The following is a 27,592-nucleotide window of genomic DNA, read 5'->3' as shown; positions in this document are numbered from 1 at the left end:
TCGATAATCAGTAGGTTACATTGTTGAAATAAACTCTGAACCTTTGGACACATTAATTCAATTTCATTACTCTATATTAATATTAATTTTTAAGAATGGATTTCTTTTCACTTTAAATATTTATACTTTAGGCACAGTGATTTTGCTGATGGAAATACTTTTCAACGGCACACTTTTTAATCACGAGAAGACTGTTACTCTTGATTCTGGAGTCAACACATTTCGCTGACGTCATTTTTTTCAGATACTTTTTATCCATTGGAGTTAGCAGCAGAGATTCATCCTACTCGACTCTTTAAATTGTCATATTTTGGCAGTCGCAAACTTTTGAAGAATCACAAAATCACTTGATATTCCAAATATATTTTTATTACTTGTTGCACTTCACAATGGAGGTCAATTTGCACTCCACAATTTTGATGATGGTGCATTACATTTTTAAAAAAACCAGAAAAGCAAAAGCCGTCCTTCAGCCAGCAAGCATAAGCAGAGAAAGAGTAGGATTGCCACGATATTTATAGCAAAATATTTCGTTAATCTGATTGGCTAAAACTTATAGGCAATGCAGTAGTTTTTAGATGACATAATGCAGAATACGTTTTCAGACATGACGCAGTTTAGAGAAAGTTATTACTAAAAACAAAGTACCTAAATTAAAAATGAGAAATTAAGACGCATTTTAAATTATAATTTTGATTTGCATTTTTTTATCTTACATACATATATATATTATTTTATCATATAACTATAGTGAATTTATTTATTTATTTAAATTAACAAATGTTACTACAGCATAATTTCATCAATATAATTATTGTAAAAACTTAAATTATGTTTCTTACATAAAAACTTCAACAAAAAAAAAGACAGAGATATACAAAAAGAAAAAATTCACCTTAATAAATTTAAAGCATCATATTCTTCATTATCTTCAAGCCATGGCACAGGTTGAAGAAGTACTGATATATCAAGCTCTTGTATTTCTTTGGGAGTTGCTAAGGAAATTATACCTGGCTTTTCCTATGAAAAATGAAATATTAAGAATAAAACAAAATTAGCATTTTTTTAAGTAAAAACAGCATAATATTTTGAGGAATTTAGGATAGACAGCCAAAAAAGGATGAAATTATAACTGATTTTATTTTACAGATAGAAGCAATATGAATATTGTTATATCACTCTGGATCATTTCATATACAGAACTGCTATACAGAAATACTATTCTTTCAAAATTATGTAAAAACTAAACAACAATAAATTTATGCCAACATTTTTTCAATCTTAAAATGTGTTTTTAGAATGGAGGTAGAAATACATGGAGTGGACGTCATGCCCCAAATTCCCATGACCAGAAACAAGTCAGCTTTCATACATTTCACTCTCTCTTTATCGACTCTTGCACACTCCTTTTTTACAGTGAGGTACTATGGGCATTGATGATAATCTCAACAATACCTGATATTTTTTTCTGCTATTGGATGTTCAAAGATAACTGATGCATTAAACATTTTAAAAACTAAGCTTTCATGGGTACATTTTATTTTTACATATAAAATAATTTTCAAATTTCCTTTCTATTTGCCTTGTTTCTGCTTTCTTTTGTGTTTGAAATTAATAGGTGTATGAATTTGTACAAAATTAAACGTAGATGGGTTTGAAAATTCAGAATCAATTGTCAAATTCCCAAAAATTACAAAAAAACTTATTTGATGTCCAAAACAGCTGAAATTTAAAACATAAGTTGTTGAAAAATCCTGTATATACTGAATAATTTCTAAGCTGTTGAATATATGGGATTTGACCTCAATAAAAATTTGAGTGATGTCACAAAAGCTATAATAGCATACATTTCTGTTTTATCATTAGAAATCAAAAAAATGAATTTATATGAACAATGGGTTTTAATATAATATTTATTATCTAAGAATCAGAAGCATATATTGGTTTTACACCAAAATATGCTTTTGGTCCTTAGATAATAATATTGGAAAAGTTACATTAAAAAAAATAAGATACATAATTAATAAATGAATTCACTTTAAAGGATAAAGGAGAGTATTCACTTTAAAAGATAAAGGAGAGTATTTCATACATTTATCAGTAAAGTACAATCAAGTTTTTGATAAAAGAAGAAGGAATACCAATCCTGGGCAAAAGTCACTAATGCAGATGCTCTGAAGCGGGCTGTACTTTAACTGAAGATTTAGAAATTTAAAGGTATATTGTTAATTTGTTCCAATTAATTTTAATTTGTTACATACAAACACACTAAAGACATTTCATAAATATCTTATTTTATGACTATTACAAATGACTAATGCTCCTGAATTTTAACTGCAAGATGTTTAACAATTATTTTAAGAGTGTGAATCTTTTGGTGCATTGCAATCATGGGGCTCAAGCAGCAAAAGAAGTAAATAATAAAACACTCTGCTTCTGAAACAACAAAGACTCAAATTATTAAGGTTTAAAATTTAAAAATAGTCTAGAAAATCAATAAAAGCAATCTTTGCCTCTATCCGTTCAAACCCTACAGGCCGAAGTAAGCATTGCAAAAATTATAGCATTAGTAACATAGATAAATTTTAAAAGCTTGCAAAATAATACACAAATTAAAAAAAGTATTATTTTGAGTATACTGAGTCCAAAAACCAAATTTGTAAAGTAATAATCCAATACTTGAAAACAAAACCATATGCAAACTTTTTAATCCATTATTTGAAAAAAAAAAAAAAATCTATACACAAATTTTGAAAACATACAGGCCAGCAGGGGGGGGATAAGAAGCATAAATAGCAAACAAGGAATAAAGCTTAAAAATCTAATAAACATATTTTCAATTTTAGTGGATCGAGTCTAAAAATATACAAAACAGAAGTAATCCAACATATGAAAAAACAAATGAAGTAAACTAAAATTTGATCTAAAATATAAAATACAGGAATAAGTACCTAAAATCTGTAACAGAGCAATAAAGGTTTCGAAATGAAAAAATATATTTGCCTGTATAGTAGAAAAGCCAAAACGGTTTAAGAATGAATTTAGATAAACAACGAATTTTAAACTGTTTAAGTTTAATTTCAAGGTGGCATTTTCCTTAGCATTTTTGAAACAATTAAAAATGCATAGAATTACACATAATTAGCAGTCTGAGTGAGCCGGTAAAAATGACCAAAGCAGTGAAGCTTATCAACAAAAAAAGTCTTACATATTTTTTAGTACCTCAACAGATCTCATAAGGTGATCATGAAGCAGTGATTTTAAGGAAATACGTAAAACCTGCATGGCACTTTTGCAGGAGAAACAAAATTTGCAGAGCTACAATTATTGACTCACTGGGAGAAAAAAATTCAGGAACAAACACAGCATTGTCACCACCACATTATTTGAATGCAAAATCCATGATCATTTCCCCACAACAGGTAATTTGTTTTTATAAAAATGCTTCATACAAATATGACAAAACACTCGGTAACATTCTTAAAAAACAATGTAGCTGCCTTCAAAAACATTGTAACAAGGCACCAATTCATGACGTACAAAAATTCAACAATAAAAGAAAACAGTCAACATTAGTTAAATTTTCAACCAATTTTGATATGATGATCAGTCTTGCTTCAATTTTTTAATACTATTCATTTGAATGTTACACTCTTTCTATAACAATACTTTAGATTCATAAATTCATCATCAGTAATAATGCATTTTAAGAAAGATTTGCATTGAGAAAGTTTCCCTTGAGCCACATGAATATGTTTATTTATTGTCCTTTGAAAAAAATTTATTGCTTTTAATTTTTTTTAAAGAATTTGATTGTGAAAATATGGATTAATGAATTTTCTTTGTTCAATTATATTTGGCGTTTTAAGGAAATCATGAAAACAAAAATTTTTTATTCATTAAAAATGAATTTGCAAATTATAAAAGGAAATATGAATTCTTTTCAGATGTCAAAGAAAGCTGTAACAAATTCTAAACAAAATTTTGTGATTTCTAGTATGTTCATATTTTAAATCAATCCTTCCTAATACTTTCTGATTGCAGTTGTGTGTGTGTATATATATATATATATATAGATAGATAGATAGATAGATAGATAGATAGATAGGTAGGTAGGTAGGTAGGTAGATATATAGATAGATAGATAGATAGATAGATAGATAGATAGATACACATATATAGCTATAATAAATTCTTCTGCATGTTAAAAGAATTAAATATTTAACTTTTTTGTAATATTCTTAATCAGAATGTCTACAGTAAATTTCTACTTCAATCAAATTATAACGAATAAAAACCAAATTGGGTATGCAAAAGCACATATTACATTTAACGTTTTTGTTATAACTTGTTAAATAAAATATATGTTAACTGTCTTTATTTAAAAGCTGATACTCTTCAGAAGTAAAACATATTTATTTGTACATTTAATATTGCAGTTTTTAAAAAAAATTCTAAAAACTGCCCATACCTGACAGATGCAAAATGTATTTATGGTATCTTGGTCTTTGTGAATGATTCGAACTGTGTCAAACGAATTTGCAGCACCCTCCTTCGGTTCAACACCTTGATCTTCTTCCTAGAATATATTTTATTTGAAAATTGAAGAATTATCAGCCACAGAATAAAAATTATTGTTAACTGGTAAAATTTCTTTGAGGTAGGAAACACTACCTTCGCAACGTGTGCCTTTCGCCTGTATATATATCGAATAAAAATATCTTGGACGTGTTCTTGTCTCACTAAGAAATTCCAGAGTCTTTTTATGGGTAAAACAGCTCGATGGTTTGACCTAGAAAATATATATATTACAGCACTTCATTATTCCACATACCTGGTAATTTCTTATAAATAAATCTTATGCAAAATTAACATAGTAGACAATAAACTTTGAACAACAAAAGATTATGTTTTCAAAGAACAAAGAAAAGAAGGTATTAAAACTTTGGAGTAACAAGGTGATATTAGCATAATTCACTTTGATTATAAATATATGCAAGCCTTTTTATTTCTAGAGGAAAGCAATTTGGAATAACAAGGCAATATTAACATAGCTCACTTTGATTATAAATATATACAAGCATTTTTATTTCTACAGAAAAGCAATTTCGAGTAACAAGGCTATATTAACATAGTTCATTCTGATTATAAATATATAGAAGCCTTTTTATTTCTACAGAAAAGCAATATATTAATGATTTCCTTGTAAAAATTATGAGAGTATTTCATCACAAAAGCCTTGAATATATGTAATTTTTTAAAATTTACTCAACACACAATATATCAAACATTTTACTGTTCGCTGCATTCAGTGAACACGAATTATTTACCTAAAAGGTGTATTATGGAGTTCCAACAAGGCTGAATATCTAAGAACTGCAGGTCCTGTATGACTAGAGGAAATGGAACAACCAGGAATGTAATTTGGTGGTGGTCCATCAAAGGAATCCATATATTGTTTTAAATCTTTTAACCACATTTCCAGGCACTTGAGTACAGCTTGAATTAATGGGCTTATAAGGGGCAATTCTGAAATTTCATTAAAAAAAATCAGAATGATTAAAATACAAAAAAGCAAAATTTTATGATTTATTACAGTTAAGTAAATTAAATCGTTATTTTATATTATAAGACCATACAATTTAAATTATGAAGTTAAAAACTCCTACATAATAAAGATTACTGTTAAATTTAACAGTTAGTTAATTATTAATTAATTTAGTTGGCTTATTTAACCTATTAAGTAAACAATTAACCATTAAACAACAGTTAATTTTCAATCCTAATAGTCAAAAAGAGAAAGAAATTAGAATAATAGTTAAAAATAAGAAAATAAAAATTCCTTTTAAATTTCAATATACTGTAAACCTACTTAAGTAATCTATACACACAGTGCTAATAACTGACAGTGCTAATAACTAACTAAATATCAACAATGGACGTCTTTTGAGTGGAACTATGGAACAGTTACCTATGGAGACTGCACCTTTTTTTTTTCGGGGGGGGGGGGAGGTTTGTGTGTATCCCAGAAGTCCTTTTATACTACAGATGACAGGTACCTGACAAAAGACTTGAATGATCCACTATACTAAAAGCTATTCATATTCCTAGTATTGTATATGGAGGAAAAGTTCAATCAAGCATGAAAAAATTGCAAATATTTAATTAACAATAATAACAATATTGAACTGTTGTTATGGCCCTATTTTATAAGTATTTTATATTTTTGTATGTATTTAATTATTTCATAAAATTGACTTTAACGTTTTGTAAATATTTATATTTTTTATGCTGAATGGCAACAAGTAATTATTCATATTTATACTTCTTTTGTGCTGAATGGCAACCAGTAATGATTCATGATTACTTTGGTTTTCAAGTGTTGTTATTCTAGTAGCAGCTCATTTTGATATCTGAAAAATAAAAGCAATAAACTTAGCTATTTATTTATAATTTTTGCTGTTCCGGTGCTACTTTGGTAGACGGTTGCACATATTTTCGCGATTTTTCTTTTGGCGAGTAATACGACTTATGGTAAACCCATTGCTGGATAAGTTATTTATGGTAACCAATACTTTGTTGTCATTTTATTTTTAAAAATAATGCGTTTTATTATGCATAAATTCCGTGTTTTTAGTATTACTTATGGCTTCTAAATATTAAAAATCAATTTAATTTTGCATTTTTATTTGAAATAAAAATTTTGTTGTTTATGATATTTTATATAATTTTATGTTGTGGATGATGTAATCAATGATGTCACCTTGCTTAAAAAGTAATTGGTTTTATTAATAGTATCTATAAATTTAATCTAATGTTTTAAACATTATTTATGGTTGTTAAATATTAAAATACAATTTAATTTTGCATTTTTATTTGAAATCAAAATTTTGTTGTTTATAATATTTTATATAATTTTATGTTGTGGATGATGTAATCAATGACATCACCTTGCTTAAAAAGTAATTGGTTTCATTAATAGTATTTATAAATTTAATCTAATGTTTTAAACATTATTTATGGCTGTTAAATATTAAAATACAATTTAATTTTGCAATTGTTTTAAAAATGATGTTATTATGAATGATTATTTAAATAATTTTAATTCTATGAGTGATGTAATCAGCTCCCTGATTGGTTACTGAATATTTGTGCATTACGGCGCCATTTTAAAATTTTATTATTGATCTCTTCGAATTCCTCAGATTTCAAATGGAATGGATATGTCCGTTTTGAAGATGAATGTTGTTATTGGTAATTAACAAGAATTATTGGTATCAGAATAAAAAAATTGCCCTTTGAGACCTTATTTTGGCCAACCTGTCTTTCCTAATCAAAGATTTATTTATAAATTGTTAATAGTGTCAGAGGAAATTTATGTTAAATTTTTGGAGAATATTGCTAATTGATTCTTCAATGAAATGCGAGAGAGGTGGATCACAAATGAAGATCGTTAGAAGACCCCCCCTTTTTTTTTCGTACTTATCAATATACGACAGGTAAAATACTTTAAAAAAATGTAAGTACATAATTTTCTTTTACTTTATAATTGTATACTTTAATTTTTATTAAAAAATTAATAGAATGTTTTCAAAAATTCCTGAGATATTTATTAACACATATGTTTTAATGTTAAATAATTAAATCCTATAAAACTTATTTTAAAGTATTTAAGTAATATTTTAATTCTTTTAAATGTTAGTATGATGTTTTTAATTTGATTTTCAATATAAGTAATATTTTAATCCAATTAAATGTTGTTGCAATGTTTTCATAGCGGTGTTTTTATTCTATTATATAAAAGTAATAATTTAACCTTATTTTAACATTTTATACTCTTAGTAAATGTATTTATTTACATTTGTCAGCCATCTTAAAAAACAACATTTTCAACAAAAAATTAATCGATTATTTTTAACGATATTATTTTTTTTAAAGTTTTGAATACTTTACTATATGCGTAAAATACGTAAAAACTGCATTTTTCAAGATGGCTTACGACTGTAAAAAACGTGCCAACAATTGTGCCAGTGTAAATCACCAAAAATCCGTGCAACCATCTACCAAAGTACCTGTTCCTACCAACTGCTCTACCAACCATGTCTACCAACCGCTGTTCCTATTCATAATTTAGTTTGAACATCAGTAGTCAAGGCTACACTTTCATGCAATTCCTAGATCTGATTTGTTTCACGGAATATTGCAGTCAAGACAGTAGGTTAAACTACCTACTTTTGTATTCATTCCTAACTCTAGAATACAAATTGCAATAAAGATGTAATCATTGCAGATATACAGTGGTCTAAAAATATTACCCTATTTTAATAAAATTATTAAAAATAAACTGCATAATTCAGAAGAAGATGATTTTCAATATAGGAATGATAAATATCCACAGCTTTGTTACTCTACCTGTATATGTCAAAGGTTTTGTATATCTGTTCCTGTTCTAAAACTGCAGATGCGCACAAAACAATAATTTACCTGCAGGTTTTAAATGACTAAAGTCTCAAGAGTATTAGAAAAAATTTTGCTGAAAAGAGCCAAACAAGTAACAGTGTGTGTTTAAATTTGTGCTAAAATAAGCTAAGCAATATCATAGCACCTGTTTCAATTTTATATATCAAAAAAATGACTTGTGGTATAATAACACTTCTCTTATTTACATAAACAATGCATCAATATTGAAAAGAAGTGGCACTCAGTATAATCAGTCAAACGAGTTTTAAATGCATATCTTATTTACATACAAGCAATTGGTGCAAAATCAATGTCTCATTTAGATTTTATCTTGAATATTATTTTTTGATGTATTTTGTATGGGAGAAAAGAAAATACAACTTTTTCAACATATTGATTTGAAGAAAAGAACGCTCAATTTAGTAAAATTACCAAGATGTAATTTGCATCAATGCTCAGTCTGTCATAAAAAACTAACATAAACTAACATAAATTCATGAACAATATAAAAAGAAAATCTATCCAAGACTTTCTGACAAACATAAATGTTATAAAAATTAATTATTTTTTAATTAAAATGCTGCTTGTTCTCAGAGTTAAAAATATTTCAATTAGTAATATATTAATTTATATTTTATTAGTATTTGAATATATACATGCATGTTATCAATTTTATAAACATTTCATATTATTTAACAAATAAATATTATAAATATTTTCAATGTTTTTTTTTGGGGGGGACAAAAATAATTGGAAAAAAATCGGCAAATTGATATAAAACACTGTGAATGTATACTACAGTACAAAGTCCATAATCCGGACTCGTCAGGACTTTGACAATTCCAGATTAAGGGCTTTTCCAGATTATAGATCAATTTAAATCTGGTAAGATGGCATGCAGAAATTATACAATTAAAAATACGAAACTGTAATTTATGAAATAAAGAGCAATTATGTTCTAAAGGGTATCAAAATTTACAAAAAAAAAAAAAAAAAAAGCTTGATATTTATTTGTTTACTTTATTAAACATTTCTTTCAATGTAAGTTGTTTAAGTTGCTTTGTCTTTTGTGCTAAACACACATGCGTAAACATTAAACGCACATGCGTAAAGCATACAAAAATAAAGTTCATGGCTTTGACGTCCGGATTATAGATCATTCCGGATAATGGACATCCAGATTACAGACTTTGTACTGTATTTAACACAAGGGGTAGCCAACCCTTGCACCTACGAAGAAAATTGACGCTGTAGCTTGGAGTCACACAATATGCTACATTTGGCAAGTACTTAGGGGTATGTCCTAAAATAACAACCTTTATTTCAAAATTTTTACAGCATTAATTATTATTTTCAAACAATCTTTGTATGAAAATAGTCCTGAGATGGTTAAAAATATAGAATATACACAAAATCGAAAATTCGATTAATATTCCATAAGTGGGGTGAGCGCCAAACTTTTCAATTTTTTCAAGGAGTTTTTACTTTCTTGTACGAAGTAAAAAGGAAGTATTGTAATCGCGAAAAGTTTCAGGCAGCATATTTCAACGAAAATATCCATTTTGACCGCTATCGAATGCAATTTAACGATGTTTTTGCGTGATATCTGTACGTAAGGACAGAAAAAAATACTCTTTTCCTTCAAAAAAATTATAAAACTGCTTTAAAATTTATTCTAATGAGAATTTTTCGTGGCGTCTGTACGAACGTATGTACAAACGTATTTCGCATAACTCAAAAACGAGTAGCCTCAGAACGTTGAAATTTTGTATATAGGACTGCTATAACATGTAGATGTGTACCTCGTATTTTGGTTTCAATCGGCCGCACCAAACGTATATAAATATATTTAAATATATATCCACTCTATTACCTGGCTCAGTGATCTCAGATTCTTTACTCTTATATGTTTGTAAATTGTACATTTTTTGCTTTAAAAATGATTGAATTATGTTGTTTTTATCTTCCGGTTAAGGATTTTATACCTTTAGTAAATCTGTGTGCAATATTTTTAGAATTATCAGCAATTTTAAAGTTGTTTAATTGCCGCTAAGTCTGTTTTTAATGGCAGCCATTGATGTTTACATTAGAAACAGGAGACTAGTGGATTTGTTGCCAATCTAGAGAAACTTAGCTTCGCAACAACAGAGATAACGCATTCATTTATTATTGCCAATTAAATCATGCTTAATTCTTTCTGGAATTTTTTCGAGGAAATAAGCATTTGAGATTTACTTCCTAATTTTTAATATAGATATTTTGAGTTTTTATGTATTTTTGCCTTCTTGCGAAGTGAGAACTGAATTAATTAAATGAGAAATACTCAATCGTCTGTGAAAAACTGTTTCTTTTTTGTTTTGTTTGCTTAATTTCTTTTATACATAAATTTAATCATAAATCATAAATTTATACATAAATTTAATCTGGCTCAGTAACTCTATCAGGAAATACGAGGGCCATCCAGGAAGTAGATTACGTTTCCGTCTGTGTCCGCTAGGGGCGGGGCTAGCGCGGCCATCTTGGGGTCAGAGCGTTGCGCAGCTCAGTCTGCATCTAGCCGTGCTAGTGAGAGGTTCGTGCTGTGCTCCGTTCAGATACTGTGACGGTTTGAAATGTCTGCGTCAATTGAAAATCCTGCGAGGTGCGCTCAGTAATAAGGTTTCTGACTGCAAAAAACTGTAAACCGATAGAAATCTATCGGCAGCTTCGTGAAGTGTATGGGGACAACATTATCACTGAAGGTGGAGTGCGTCAGTGGGTCATAAGATTTCAAAATGGCCGAACAATGTTCACGACGAAGATCGAAGTGGGAGACCCAGCATAGTGACCGCCGAACTTCTCGAAAAAGTCGATGCTAAAGTCCGTGAAAATCGAAATTTCACAATAACGGAACTTTCTTTGAGTTTTCCACAAATTTCGCGAAGTTTGTTGCACGAAATCATCAGCGAAAAGCTTGGTTACCACAAGTTTTGTGCAAGATGGATTCCAAAAATCTTGACAGAGGACCACAAAAATCAGCGAATGGCTGCAGCGTTGAACTTTTTGGACGCTTACCATAAGGATGGTGACTCTTTACTCGATCGCATCGTTACTGGTGACGAAACATGGGTGAAACATGGGTGGCTGGCTATGCAGCGTTTTGATGATGACGCACAGCTGCAAGAAGAGGTAACGAAGTGGTTGAAGGCGCAGGCGGCCGAATTTTTCGACGAAGGAATTTCCAAGCTCGTACATCGCTACGATAAATGCCTTAATTTGTATGGTGACTATGTAGAAAAGTAGTATTTGAGTGTGGCTTTCATCTGTATATAATAAAATTTGTTTCCTATACTTTGTTTATTTTTTTATTCCAAAACGTAATCTACTTTCTGGATAGCCCTCGTAGAAACGGGAAAATGTAGTAAAGGCTGAGATCATAAACAACTGCACATATATTTGAAGAATAATTTTCTTTATGTATACCGTTTCTTTCTTCAACATGTTTCCTTTTCATTTTAGAATTTTTGGATTTAATTAAGGATTTCTGTTATTCTAAAAAACAATAAATGCATTTAGAATAATGTATAGAAAAAGCGGCTAGCTTTATTATAGTATTTGAATAGAACATGTGGCAACCATTAGATAATTTTTTAAATGATATACATTTTGTGCATTCTGAGTTATAATATGACTGAAATATAATACGGTTAAGTAAACCTAGCGCCAGAGTGTCGCTATGGTAAACAAAGTGAATTTTAAAGAATGCATTTATTCTATTGTGGTTTATGCGCTGTCGGCGAAGTAGGTTTAATTCAATCTAGTAAGTTTAAATAAAATGCAAGAAAAAATGCGTATAATTTAATTTTTAAATTTAATTTTGAAATGCTGTGTTTGTTTTTAAAAGTTTTTACTGTTTAATATTATTATATATATATGTTTAATATTATATTTATATAAATATTTGCAGAAGGTTAAGCTGTTGTTGGTGGGAGAATGTTGGATTTAAGATGACGTGAAGTTGTGAATGTTTTCATTTAATTTTATTTTTTATTTATTTATTTTTCAGTTTTATTTCTTGCATGTGGCAATCGAAAGATGTGGAATATTTAACGTTCTGAAGTTTTAAATGAAAGTTGTTTAGAGTGTTGGATTCCAGGACATTGTTTTATCATTTAATCAATTCTTTTACTATTCTGTTTGCACATAATAATCGCTATTCACCACTGTAAACAAAAATTTGCTATTCTGTTTACATTTAAAACTCACTTTGCAGTGCTCTGATTTGATAAGTGTACATATTTATTTACTCAATAATTATTTACAAGAATTATTCATCTACTATTTTATGATGAATTACATAGATACATATGTTTTTACTTGCAAAGCTGTTGGACTTTGTTTTTACTCATCTACTATTTTATCATTTCATTTTACTATTCTGTTTACGTAAAATAAAGGTGTTTCACTACTTCAAAACTTAAAAGTTACTGTTCTGTTTACATTTAAAAATCACATCTTAGTTCTTTCATTGCCGCCAAAAAAATTCGCCAAATTTTGAATAATCTTCCTGAAATAAGTTCCTCTATATAATTTAAATTTCGCAACCAGTTTTTTTTTTTTTTTTTTTCTCTAAATACAGAGTTCGTACACATTTCTGCACGTGGAAATTAAGTACTTTTAAGGACCATTAATGGTAAAAAAATTAAGGACCTATGAGCAAATGCGAACTGAATAAATTCAATTAAAAATATTATCGATGCCTGTATTTCACATTTGTAATACCATCCTAAAAATAAAATAGAGCCCTAAGTAGTATGCATTATTACTAAACATGAATTAACATAATTATTAATAAGTTTGAAAATAAAATAAACTTTAAGCAATTGATCAAGTAGCATTAAATATTTTACACTTATTGGACATATTTGAAAGAAGTGACATTTACGTTTTACTAACAGTTAGCTTTATGTAGATTTTTTTAATGTCTCATAATGTCACATATTTGGTCAGTCTAGAGGTTTAGTAAATAGCAGGTAGATTTTATGTCAAATGGCATAGGTTAAAATGAGAAGTAAGATCATAATCAGCATGATTCATAATGAAAGACAATGTTCTCACTGCTGCTGCTTGTTTAGAGAGAAACCTGCTGATTAGAACAAACCTGAAAAGCCTGGTGTAGGCATGGTTAGCAAGTGCTGAAAGTTAGTCAGGCCCTGTTTAATGCAGTTAGTGTCATAGGTTCGTGTAGAGTTCCAGCGATTATAACCCAGTTAATATACTTTAAGGTTCCAATAAGCCATTAAAGCACCAGAGGTGATAAGCTATTTTGTATTATTTTAAGTCTCACTAGATGCAAAGAATAAGTTTTACTCGAATTTTTACATTTTTGTATTTTATCTTGTGACCACAGTGGGTATTAATGAAAGGCAATAACTCGCTTTAATGTGTAGAGATAATTTTTAAGGGCAAGGTAGTTTGATATTCTTAGTCATTATGGATTTACATGACCACTATTAAATTTTATTTTTTAACAAAATTTATTAAAAAAGCCCCATTAAAATCAAAATTTAATAAAATTTCATAGTTAAAATACATATAATTTATGGCATTGATTCTTAAACAATATTAGGATTATTACACATTAAAAGCTAACAAAAACATTCAACAAAATGTTTATTCGTCATTTTAATTTAAAACCTTCCCAAACATTTTGGCTAGTTTATATTGATTTCCTTCTCTTTAAGCATTTTTTCTAACAATTAGAGATTTGTCTTAATATGCAAAACAATGCCCTCGCTAGTTTCTGCATGCTTTATCTCCTAACTTGTGAACTTCTCCATAATGTACCTACAAGGGTTTACTTTATCTGCTAAAAGTTAAATAGTCCAAAACCCCCAACAGAAGTGAAGCATATTATCGCTATGTCTGAAAGTAAATACAATATCAGACAAAGGTTTAAATAAGAGGCTTAACTTAGAACATAAAGGCACGTTCTGATGCTAACAAAATCAAGTACAGCTCATAGTGACGTAATTAAACAAGAACAGTCAAATTCAAACTAATAATGTGGAGTAGTAGTCAAAAACTATAAAATTTAATTTAATCTGGCTCAGTAACTCTATCAGGAAATAGAAACGGGAAAATGTAGTAAAGGCTGAGATCATAAACAACTGCACATATCTCTGAAGAATAATTTTCTTTATGTATACCGTTTCTTTCTTCAACATGTTTCCTTTTCATTTTAGAATTTTTGGATTTAATTAAGGATTTCTGTTATTCTAAAAAACAATAAATGCATTTAGAATGTATAGAAAAAGCGGCTAATTTTATTTCTTTAGTAATATGAACATTTAGAAGAAATATGAAATATATATAGTAAAGGCTGATTACAGAGCTGATGTGGCAAAATTTTTAGAATTTAGTGACGCACCAAACAACAAAATCTAGAAATGACAGAACTTTTAGAATTTAGAGGAGGCATTGGAAGCAGAATTTAGAAAGGCACTAAGCAGCAGAATTTAGGATCCACAAAGAATGATGCATTAGGTGGGAAAATGCCTAGTGCCAGCTATATGTATGATGCATTAAGACATATTAGATGAATCTTTTAAATTGTCAGTTTTCAATTTCTTTATTAATAAAAAAATCCCTTTTTATAATGAATGCCCATGTGATAAGATTAGAAGCATTTTTGATATTTTCCTTGCTTGACTCTAGTGAAAAGTAGAGAAAATAAAGGGAAGATAAACATGTTAAAAGATTCTAGTATCAGAAGTAAAACATTCAAATATTATGTTTTCATTGTTCTTCCAGACGTTCTCCAAAAAGTAAGAAATTCATTGCAAACTTTCTGTAAAATGCATCTATTACGTGTTGATACCGTGGAAACATTTCAAATTTTGTCACATATTTCTTGAATCTTCTAGAATTGTGGGTCTATAAATCTTGCTTTCTTCTTAACTTTCCAAGCTCCAATGTCTAAAATCCTAAAAAAAAATTTACTCCTACGAATTCTATAACAGGAAAAAGCCAGAAATATTTTGAGAAAAAAAAAATCAGAGGGGAAAATGTAAAATTAATTTCAGAGAGAAAACTGATGCATATTCTGAGACAAATAACATGGGAAAACTCTTACCATAAAAAAATTAAAAAGAAAATATTTTTAATTAATTACATAGCTATTTTGCTTTTGCTAAGAAATGTTTTGTAAATTGTGCTTTATAACATTATACCTTGTTTACTTTTTCAGGTTCAAGATATTGTATAAGTGGCCAAAATGGAATTTATAATATGGCAGCAAAAAATAAAAATGCTTTAATGTTATCTCTTAAAAATAATTACAATACATTACCATTATTTTAATGATATTTATGAATGTTATAATGTTCTAAAAAAATCATCGAAAAATTCTCAGATCTCTGAATTAAAAATTTTCTACAGAAACTGATCTCAAAATCACCAAAATGTTGATAAGTCGTCAAATTTAGAACCGTTTAATAAAAGAATTCACATCCCCAAAAGCGAAAAGTTGTTTAAATGCTCTTTATTGGAAAAAAAAAAAAAAAAATTTCGAAATGCTTATGTTTCATTTCTTGCTTAGAAACTCGAGTATCTCATCATTTATATTAAAAATAGAAACAAATTATAACCCATGAACCCATTCAAAAGATAATCATATCTGTCAGTGAATTGCCAAAAATATTCCTCCAAAATGCTAATTCACACTCAAAATGGCAGTCGTAAAAACAGACAGAAATTTCAGATGATTAAAATTAAGGACCTTCTGCTGAGTTTGGCCAAAATTAAGGACTTTTAAGGACCAAAAATCAATTCCAAAAAATCTAAGGACTCTTAAGGACCGTACGAACCCTGTAAATACTACTGTGGTATTTCATCATATGCACAGAACTAAATTTTCCAAATAAAGCATATTTTTCCTTTAACTTCTGTAAACTTACACTGATGTGTATATAACTATTTGATCAGCTAGTCAAATTCTCCTTAAAGAAATAGAAAAGGGGGAAAAATTACAAATTCAAATTGCTAACAAAGTCACATTTTATCCAACTAAGAAAATATTTCCAACCACATATTAAATATTTATTGAAAATCATTTTTCACTCCTGCAGAAAGAAAATACCCTCATTCAAATAATGTTTCACCCCTTCTTCGCAATGGCCTTCAGAACCTCCAAAATGACATTAAATGAAAAGATTTCTATTGCAAAGTACAGAATAGATATATTTGTCTGATACAGATTATTTAAAATATTACCTTCTTCAAATTATGCAAAATATTTTACAAAATTAAATCATGCAAAACTCAAAGTTTATTACCTTGCATTTCAAGTCCTGCAACTGTTAAAAAGGTCCCAATATGTCTCAGAGCGATTTTTACGACTGCGTAACGAAGTATTCCCCATGTATATGATGAGGGATCCAACTGGTCTAATCCTGAATCCGATGTAATTTTCTTTCGACTGCCTGAAACCTGAGCATCATTTATAGATTCACCAAACACATCATCTATTTCACCTTCTTCTTCAACCTCATCTTCATCACTGGGTAAGGAAGCATTTGAATCATAATCTAGTGCTTGCCACTCTTGAGGTAGTTCTGCCTAAATTGTTACAGACAAAAACCAAAAATTAAATTTTATAGCAATTTTTAATATGATTTCAATCTGATCAACACAGATCACAAAAATCATTCATCAACATAAAAAATAATTTAAAATTTTACAGTTTTACCCAGGGTCTCCTCTAATCATCAAAAACATAGGCAGCTGCTTAGAGCACCAGTTAAGCTGTTCTCACAAGCAACAATTAGATAAAAATGTATTTCACTTTGAATCACTAATATGTTTAATTTATATGGGCACCAGTGTTTGAAATCATCCAGAATGCTGTTTTGTCAAATACTGGAAATTATAAAGAAGGAAAAAATATTATGAAATATTTAAGGTGATTCTTCTTGAAAGGTAAAAAGTTTTATCAGGTTTCATGTATTGGAATATTTGATTATTCCAAAGTATGTGATGACTATTTGTTTGAGGGAAGAACGGCTTCATGAAAGACTTCTAAGAGTTCCCCTCCCTTTTCTAGCATGTATACACTAGCTATAGGGAACACCTTGAAATCTTCATGTAGTCAGACCATTTGTAAGGAATTTATACCAGGGAAAGAATATCTAAAATTCTGCAACCTTATACAAATTCTAATGATAAGTACTGTAGTCTAATTAGCCTTCCCCCCAAAAAAAATAGAACTTTTTAAATATGCATGACTAATTTTAGATATATTTTAAGGCCTTTATTTTTTAACATAAACAATATTACATATTTAAAGAGTAATGGCTCAACATCATGAAACATGTAAAACATGATAAAATATCACATTAGAAAACAACCCAAAGCCTGAACAAACATAAAAATACAATGACAACACAAACATATACACATAGTCACAAAAGTATAAATATACCAATTAAAACAGAAGTTTACCAAACACTATTTGAGTTAATGCTGTCAAATTATATTAACTGTCATGCAGCATGTCACAAAAGTCAGCATACAATTGACTACCTCTTAATCAATTTGCATATGTGGCTGTTTTTGTCTCTTTTAGAATTATAAGAACACCTCAGCCATGTGTGAAAGTCAAAATCTTCTCAGGGTTCATAGCCACATTTAAGTTAAAAAAATAAGCACCTATAAGCACTTTTCAAGCACATTTTAAGAAAAAAAAATAAGCACCTGTCTAATTACATTATACAAAACTGCATAACCTTAAAAATTAGACTTGCAATTTAAAATATGAGCAATGCAATATTTATCAAGAGAATGAGCATTACCTCAACCATGGAAAACAACTTTTTTTTTTTTTTTTTTTTTAATTTTAAATGACAGTTCAATTTATAGAATTAGTTTACAATGAGAGAAAAAAAAACTATGCAGAACTAAACTATATTACAAGATTTAATGATGAAATTTCAGTTCAAAATATAGAAAATAAATAATAATAAGCCATATTAATTGTATTCGCTTGGCATCTAATAATAAATACAATTTATTTTCCCACTCATATTAATATTTAAATAATTTAAATCAAAATTCTGAACATTTTCTAAATTTTCATTGCATAACAGTTTTCCCTTAACATATATTCCAAGCAAAGTAATTTAAGTAAAAAAGAGGAACATTTCTGAAATCAGGAGATGGGAAATTGCTTCATGCAGTCATCCTTAAACAGTAAAAGCTTAACTAACCTGCATACTCGGAAATTGCCGAATATTCCGTATAGTTTAGCGTAACTGGAAAAAGAGGAGGGGGGAGATTGTAGCCGTTCTTTAGATTTCTCGGCTAAATAAATGATTTTGACATTTCGATATGTGCATCATATAAAAATAGACCAACGGAACTGAGAAATATTCTACTTAGAAAGCACAGTAAAACTCTTTTAAGTGTTCATAAATAAAACTCAGATTGAACATCAAAATTAATTATCTCTGCAAAATATCGCTAACATTATTGTGCAATACGTGCGGCGTTCTTCCATATGTGATATTATGCAATCAGAATCAACAGCTGTAAGTATTCGGAGAATAAAGAACTAAATAAAGGTAAAGAAACAGACTTACTAATCTGGGGTGTTTTTGATTCTAATTTTGAACAGATTGCGTTAAATTTCCGCAATTTTCATTCTTCGCTTGGGTTGGGTAGACCGCAAAACTTTTAGTCCTATTCAATCCAGATTGGACAGTGACAAAAAAAAAAAAAAAAAAAAAAAGTCCATTGCTTCAATATTAGAGATTTTGCGGAGAAAGGGGAGAACCTCCCAACCTCCGTATTGTATAATGTATTGGAGGAGGGGGAATATTCTGACTATTTGATTACTTTCCTTTTATTTAAACCATTCCGAATATTATTCCTTAGAAAGCTAATCTGTGTAAAAATACACCCATTTTTGGAAGTTTATCTACACTTCAGCAGCTACTGCAACTATATTACTATAAATATTCATACATATGCTCATAATACAAGCATAACGATCATAATAAACACGAATATGAACTGACCACGCGGAACGAGAATGCAAATTATTAAAATCCTGATAGAAATTCAAACGTGTGTAGTATTTGGTTGGGCGAAAAAGAATACCAAATTACCGGAATTTTCTACGGTTTTCGCAATTCTTTGACCAAAAGAACGATGTACACCTGTCTATACTCTCACACGTACCATAGGTTACGTTAATGCAGAGAAAGGGGGAAAGCTATTTCCGGGAGTATGATTCACCATCTGACGTTCCATATAAGGAGGAAAAGTTGTTTATTTAGTTTCGGCTTTGGTACGGGAGGAAAAATGCGTGTTCATTAAAAAAAAAGCAAAAAATAAGCACTAAAAACAAAAAAATAAGGGCTTTAAAGAAAAAGTAAGCGCCTATAAGGGCCTTTATATTTTATTTTCAAATATAAGGACTTATAAGCACTTGTAAGGACGGCTACGAACCATGTCTTCTATTTCCCGAAAATGATTGTAGTTTGAAAAGTGAATCCAAGAAAAGAAATGTCTTTAAATATAAAAATCTTATAGTGAAATTGAGGCATGAATAGAAATGTAATGCTGAAATAAGTAAAATTACAAGTCATGAGGAAATGTGCTCAACAAATCTTGCAGTGGTCATCCATGGAAAGTTAGTTATCTTAATACCAGAACTCTTTTTTTTTTTTTTTTAAAAAAAAAAAAAGCTAGAAACGATCAAAAAATAACTGCTTCAAAATTAACTAAAATGTTGTATTTGCTCAGCCAAATTTAATGCCAGAGCTCCCAGAAGAAAACTTCTCACCTGAGAATCAACAAAAACGACTACATTTTACAAAGCAACGACTAATAAAGAACTAAAAACCCACACAAACAAAAAAAAGATCTAAGCAAGACCTAACCAGACATAAATAGACCTACACATAGCAAAACAAAGACTGATTTTTGGAAAACAGTGCTATTTACTGTTGGAAGCAATGGTTGTGGAAAAATTTGATGATGGAAATATGAAGTAATGAAAGCAGAAATTTTGTTTACATGTGAAAACATTGTAGATAAAACAACGCAAAGCAAAAATCATTAGGCCATGGGGGAAAGAATAGGGGAGAAAAGAAAGCAAGAACAAAACATCGCAGTTCTAAAACATAGTAGCATAAAACACTGTCATTGAATATAAAGCAACTAAAAAATTTAGCAGTTTAAAAACATTCTTGTCAAAACATTGCTATAAAATATATAAAGCACCTACAAATCACTGCATGATGATAACATCACAGTTTTCTAGCTTTTAAAGTTGTAAATGCATATATGCATAATGATGTGTGAGTGCATGAAAGAATGAGGAATATTTTTACTTTTACATTTCATATTTTTGAATTAACTAATAAATTTTTGCGGGAAACTAAGAAGGAAATTCAAGCATTCAAAAACTATAAGAAGAACTGTTGTTAAATGTTATAATATTACTTATAACAGTTAACAAAATTCTAAACTTGCATTATTAACTAATAAAGGTCATTAATTAATTAATCTCCTTTCTAAAGGCTTATTTGTAATTTTTTATGAACAATATGACATAATATAAAAAATCTGATGTGTACACCACATGACTTCCTTGTACTGGAATATTAAATTGAAATATTAAATTATACGCATTTTTTCTTGCATTTCATTTAAACTTATTGGATTGAATTAAATCTACTTCGCCGACAGCGCATAAACCACAATAGAATAAATGCATTCTTTAAAATTCACTCTAGTATTTGTTTACGATAGAGACACTCTGGCGCTAGATTCACTTAACAGTATTAATAATTATATAACAGTTAACTTATATAATAATTTTATAATGGAAACTAAGTTAACTGTTATATAATCCAATAATTATATAACAGTTAACTTATATATTTTGTTCATATTATAACTCATAATGCACAAAATGTATATCATTTAAAGAATAGAATTATCTAATCGTTGCCACATGTTCTATTCAAATACTATAATAAAGCTAGAATGATGTATAAAAGAAATTAAGCAAACAAAACAAAAAAAGAAACAGTTTTTCACAGACGATTAAGTATTTCTCATTTAATTATTTCAGTTCTCACTTCGCGAGAAGGCAAAAATACATAAAAACTCAAAATATCTATATTAAAAATTATGAAATAAATCTTAAATGCTTATTTCCTCAAAAAAAATTCCAGAATGGATAAAGCATAATTTAAATAATAAATGAAGACATTATCTTTTTTTGTTGCGAAGCTAAGTTTCTCTAGATTGGCAACAAATCCACTAGTCTCCTGTTTCAAATGTAAACATCAATGGTCACCATCAAAAAAGGCTTAGCGGCAATTAAACAACTTTAAAATTGCTGATAATTCTAAAAATATTGCACACAGATTTACTAAAGGCATAAAATCCTTAACCGGAAGATAAAAACAACATAATTCAATCATTTTTAAAGCAAAAAATGTACAATTTACCAACATATAAGAGTAAAGAAACTGAGATCACAGAGCCGGGTAACAGAGTGGATATATATATAAATATATTTATATACGTTTGGTGCGGCCGATTGCAACCAAAATACGAGGTGCACATCTGCATGTTATAGCAGTCCTATATACAAAATTTCAACGTTCTGAGGCTACTCGTATTTGAGTTATGCGAAACATGTACGTACGCATGAACATACATATGTTCATACAGACGCCACTAAAAATTCTCTTCAGAATTAATTTTAAAGCAGTTTTATAATTTTTTTGAAGGAAAAGAGTATTTTAATTCTGTCCTTACGTACAGATATCACGCAAAGACGTCGTTAAATTGCGTTCGATAGCGGTCAAAATGGATATTTTCGTTGAAACATGCTGCCTGAAACTTTTCGCGATTATAATACTTCCTTTTTACTTCGTACAAGGAAGTAAAAAGATTAGAAAAAACAAGATGATTAACACATCAGGTCATCTCTATTAAAATTCTTTCATTAATTATTAAATTGTAAAATTATTTTCTTTCAACTTTTCAGTTTATTCATTTTCTCAAAGTGTAATTAATGTTGTCATGCACAGTAGACAGTTAATCACTTGGATGTTGATTTTTAGGTTATGATGAAACATGTCAACTACATAATATTTCAGTATGATATTTTAATTCTATTAACAGCTATATGTAGCATTAATTTTCTACACATTTGCAGCTTTTGAATGCTTACTTTTTCTTCTTATGTTTTTGATAAAAAATTATTAATTAATTCAGAAATATAAAATATAAAAACATTCCTTCTTGCACTCACAAATAATTATGTGATTATGTATTTACAATTTTTAAAAGCAGCAAAATGCATATCTGTTATGCTATCATCATGTGATGATTTGTACGTGATTTACTTTATATACCACAATATTTTTAAATGGCAAAATTTTTTAACCTCTTTATTATTGATGATTACAACGATGTTTTCTCCTTGTTTTCTTTCCTTCTATGGTGTTTTTTCCGATGAAAATTTTTGCCCTACATTTCTTTTGCCAAAGTTTTTGGCAGACAGCAGAAATGTTATACCAACTGAGGGCGTGTAATGGTTTGGGGCTCAGTGGCAGCAGCTGGAGTAGGTAAATTAGTTTCATAGATTGCATTACACACTGATTCATGCATCTGAAATTATTGTGAAGTAATTGCATTACACACTGATTCATGCATCTGAAATTATTGCAAAGTAATCTGCAATCATCTGTTGAAAAACTGGGACCAGGAAGCAGCTGGGTCTTTTAACAAGATAATGGCCCAAAACATACAGCTAAGATTGTTAGGGAATGGTTCCTTTCTAAAGTATACAAGTTTTTGGCAGACACCAGAAATGTTATACCAACTGAGGGCATGTAATGGTTTGGGGCTCAGTGGCAGCAGCTGGAGTAGGTAAATTAGTTTCATAGATTGCACTACACACTGATTCATGCATCTGAAATTATTGCAAAGTAATCATCTGTTGAAAAACTGGCACCAGGAAGCAGCTGGGTCTTTTAACAAGATAATGGCCCAAAACATACAGCTAAGATTGTTAGGGAATGGTTCCTTTCTAAAGTATATAGGAAATTGCATTCACCACCCATTTGCCAGATTTAAACCCTATAGAACATATATGGGAAGTCTTGATTGGAGAATCAGCCAGTATACTATTAAAAGCAAAAAACTCCAAAGGCAGCATAGTCTGAAATTACATCAGATAGGATAACAAGTCTGGTTCTGTCGACGCTAGACAGATTATTGGCCATAACAGATGCAAAAGGCAGACCCACAAAGTATTTATTTTTTTATTCATTTGACCAGAGTAAATGAAGTATATATATATATATATATTTAGACTTTTGTAAGCAAAGTATCAACTTATGTAATATTTTGTAGAAACTCGTGAACTATGGCTTATTTTTTTATTAGACATAAATTTGTCTCAGAAGATAAATACAATGCATTAATTTATTTATTTACTTTTGCAAATACTATTATAGATGCAAATAAAGGTGTTTTGATGATTGCATGTAGACATTTGTAACTGCATGTCAGTATAGGAAAGCAGATCCAAAGTCTGGCCAAACATGTGAAAAAAAGTTTTCTAATTTTTCTTACAGGCAAGTAGTTGCATTTAGTTAGAATACTAAATGAATAAATTCACAAATTTCATTAGTGAAATTATTTGCATTCCTTTTCAATCTGTTCACTAAATGATTACTGAATGTTTAAAACTGGGTATCATTATGTCATTAAATCTTTGACTAGAGATGATCTTAATCTCAAAGAAATAATGCGATGCTTGGATAATGTATTATGTATTAATTTGTTTCCTGCTCCCCTTCCCAATGGGCAGAATTATTTTGCATGGGACAAGAATTCACAGAAAATTATTCTCATGAAAATAGACTAATTGGAGACATTGACATCAGAAAATATTAAGTGATAGGAGACTAAAAATAAAGATAGCAGCAAAATTGGATCTATATAAAACAACCATTTTGAGCCTTACATGAACACTTTTATGAGAAAAACACACTGGAAAATAGATAGCTTATTTCAGCAATTTCAAAATAGCAATGTAATGTTTGCCATGAGAGTTTGTTGCAGCTTTACAATACAAATCAAAGAAGTTTTTAAAATCGATCTTAACCAGTGATAAAACAATGGTCCTGCAATATGATTCTCTACTGAAGAGGAAATAAATGAATTGGAGAAAACCACTGAATCATCACCAAGAAAAGCAATACTGGAACAATCAACAAAAAAGTAAAAGGACAGCTATTTTTTGAGACTGTTAAGGAATCTTCCGATTTAAAAAAAAAAAAAAAAAAAAAAAAAAAAAAAAAAAAACAGGGCAGGATATTACATAAGATTTTGAATTAACTACACAATGAAATTAAAGAGAATAGGTGTGGAATGCTGAGAAACAGAGTTATCTCTTCTGTGATAAAGCTCCTGTACATTCAGCTGTCACTCATAAAGAAGCAGTAAAGGAATATAGGTTTAAAGAGCTTCTGGATCTACTTACATACATTATATCCATACAAATTTTTATATGGCCTTTTTTACCCACAACTGTTGGTCATATATCCATCCAATTTCACACTGCTTTAAATAAGACAAATATTTATGCTGTGTTTATGTGTTATCGATTTTGAAAAATATACAAAACCTAATTTTTCATATGTTTGGCACCCTTACAATTATGTTTAATACAGTACAAAGTCCGTAATCCGGACGTCCATTATCGGGAATGATTTATAATACGGACCTCAAAGCCACAACTTTTTTTTTTTGTATGCTTTATGCATGCACATTTAATGTTACGCATGTGCGTTTAGCACACAAATTGAAGCAACTTAAACAACTTACATTGAAAGAAATGTTTAATAAAGTAAACAAATAAATATTAAGCTTTTTGTAAATTTTGATACTCTTTAGATCATAATTTCGCTTCATGCACGTAATGCGTTTAGGCATGCGCGTTTAGCACAAAAAACGAAGCAAACAGCTTACACTGAAAGAAATGTTTAATAAAGTAAACAAATAAATATTAAGCTTTTTTTTTTTTTTTTTTTTTTTTGGGGGGGGGTAAATTTTTTATACCCGTTAGATTATAATTTCTCTTCATGCATGTAATGCATTTACACATGCGCATTTAGTGTTTACGCATGCGCATTTAGCACAAAAAATGAAGCAAACAACTTACATTGAAAGAAATGTTTAATAAAGTAAACAAATAAATATTAAGCTTTTTTTTGTAAATTTTGATACCCTTTAGATCATAATTGCTCTTTGTTTCATAAATTACGGTTTAATATTTCTTAATTATATAATTTCTGCATGCCATCTTACCAGATTTAAATTGATGATCTTTAATCCGGAAAAAACCCTAATCCGGAATCTCCGAAGTCCCAACGAGTCCGGATTATGGACTTTGTACTGTACTCATTACAAACAATAAAATGAAAAAAGTTTGATTCCTGCAGAATGACAAAAATTTACATAAATTTAATTTTAAGTTTTGAAATCATGTTAAAGGGTCAAACACAAACTGAAAAGCAAAACATTTGCATTTCTATATAGCTAAAAATTAAATATCAACTTAGAAAAAATTCTGATGGCAACAGATTGACAACTGTTCATGCAGACTTTCATGAAATATTTTGATCAATAAAAAAATTTTTGAAAAGTAATAGTATTCATAAAATTTGTGTTTGCTTTTTGAAACAGAGAAATACACAAATTTTTAATAGCTAGTTATAGTAGAACACTTAATCCCAATTCTGACTTTAGTTCTATGAAAATTACCAATAAAACTCTTCACGTTTATGAACTGGATTTTCTTTAAGCTTTCTACATTCACAAAAATTTATCTTCTTTAAATAACACATTGAATACCATGCGCCTTCAAGTGGTTTGCCAACATGATTTTTTTATTATTCGATGTATACTATGCTGAAATATTATTTACAGAAGATAAGGCGAGTTACTTAATTGTGTTTAAAGCATTTTTCCTGGTGGGGGGTCACCGCTCACACCCCAAGGGGCTGCAGACCATTTTTGCAATCTATTCCTCTTCAAAACATTATACAGTCAAAAGTCGTTAATCCAGACTCGTCGGGACTTCGGCGATTCTGGATTATCGATCATCAGTTTAAATCTGGTAAGATGGTATGCAGAAATTATAAAATTAAAAATATGAAACCGTAATTTATGAAATAAAGAACAATTATGATCTAAAGGGTATCAAAATTTACAAAAAAAAAAAAAAAAAAAGCTTAATATTTATTTGTTTACTTTATTAAACATTTCTTTCAATGTAAGTTGTTTAAGTTGCTTCATTTTATGTGATAATACTTTCTCTTTAATTCTATAAACAGACATAATTTCTTCTTCAGTTACAAAGTTCCGCTGTTCAAGTCCTATAATTGCTGTGCCGAGAATACCGACTAATTTGTCAATCGAAGTTTTTTCGTTTTCAATAACCTCTGTGTCACTTTCTTCACTATTGGAAGCGAATTATAATGATGAGGAATTTGATTTAAATCATATCAAAGACAGAGTACATCGAGATGAAATACTACATTTAGTAAGGAATTATAAGCCAAATAAAATAAAAACATGTGCCCTGAAGATAAGGATAGTGCTGACAGATCAACTTCCAATTCATTGCGTGCCACGGCATGCGTAAACGTATTATGCGCATGCGCACACGCATATTCACAGAAGTAAAAGTCTTATGCGCATGCGTCAACGCGATGTATGCACAAAAAATTTGCAGCTTTGAGGTCCGGATTATGGGTGTCCAAATTAACGACTTTTGACTGTAGTAACAATGGTTATTATTTAAAAATTTATCTGTATCGATATTTACTCTAATTAGATATTTTTACAGTTGGCTGCGTCGCTGGTCACCGGAGGCCCCCATAGCACTGTAGCCAAGTTAAATGCCAGCTACCGGTGACCCCACAGGCAGTCAACATGTTAACATTGATTCCTATCCACTTACTTTTCTAATACACCGACATGCTTTTGGAATTTTAATGTTTTATTGGTGTTTTCAACTAATGGTGATGTTTGTTTCTGATTTGCTCTGCCCATT

At 29.4% G+C, this 27,592-nt stretch overlaps 1 protein-coding gene across 4 annotated transcripts in view; it reads right to left on the bottom strand.

The window, feature by feature from the left end:
• Rbcn-3A (rabconnectin-3 alpha) overlaps positions 1-27,592 on the bottom strand; it is a 266,480-nt gene that overhangs the window by 41,039 nt on the left and 197,849 nt on the right. For all 4 annotated transcript variants that reach the window (XM_085810399.1, XM_085810400.1, XM_085810401.1 and 1 more), the window contains 5 exons: positions 16,776-17,058; positions 5,331-5,529; positions 4,675-4,792; positions 4,472-4,579; positions 896-1,020 (listed from right to left, as the gene is read on the bottom strand). In XM_085810399.1, the coding sequence (XP_085666525.1) occupies positions 896-1,020; positions 4,472-4,579; positions 4,675-4,792; positions 5,331-5,529; positions 16,776-17,058 (833 nt within the window). The remainder of the gene's footprint in view (positions 1-895; positions 1,021-4,471; positions 4,580-4,674; positions 4,793-5,330; positions 5,530-16,775; positions 17,059-27,592) is intronic.

This window comes from Stegodyphus dumicola, chromosome 2 (assembly GCF_044657685.1).
Source record: "Stegodyphus dumicola isolate Sdum_Otavi_A_Nest chromosome 2, ASM4465768v1".
Taxonomy (NCBI): domain Eukaryota; kingdom Metazoa; phylum Arthropoda; class Arachnida; order Araneae; family Eresidae; genus Stegodyphus; species Stegodyphus dumicola.
This window is presented reverse-complemented; position numbering and strand designations above follow the sequence as displayed.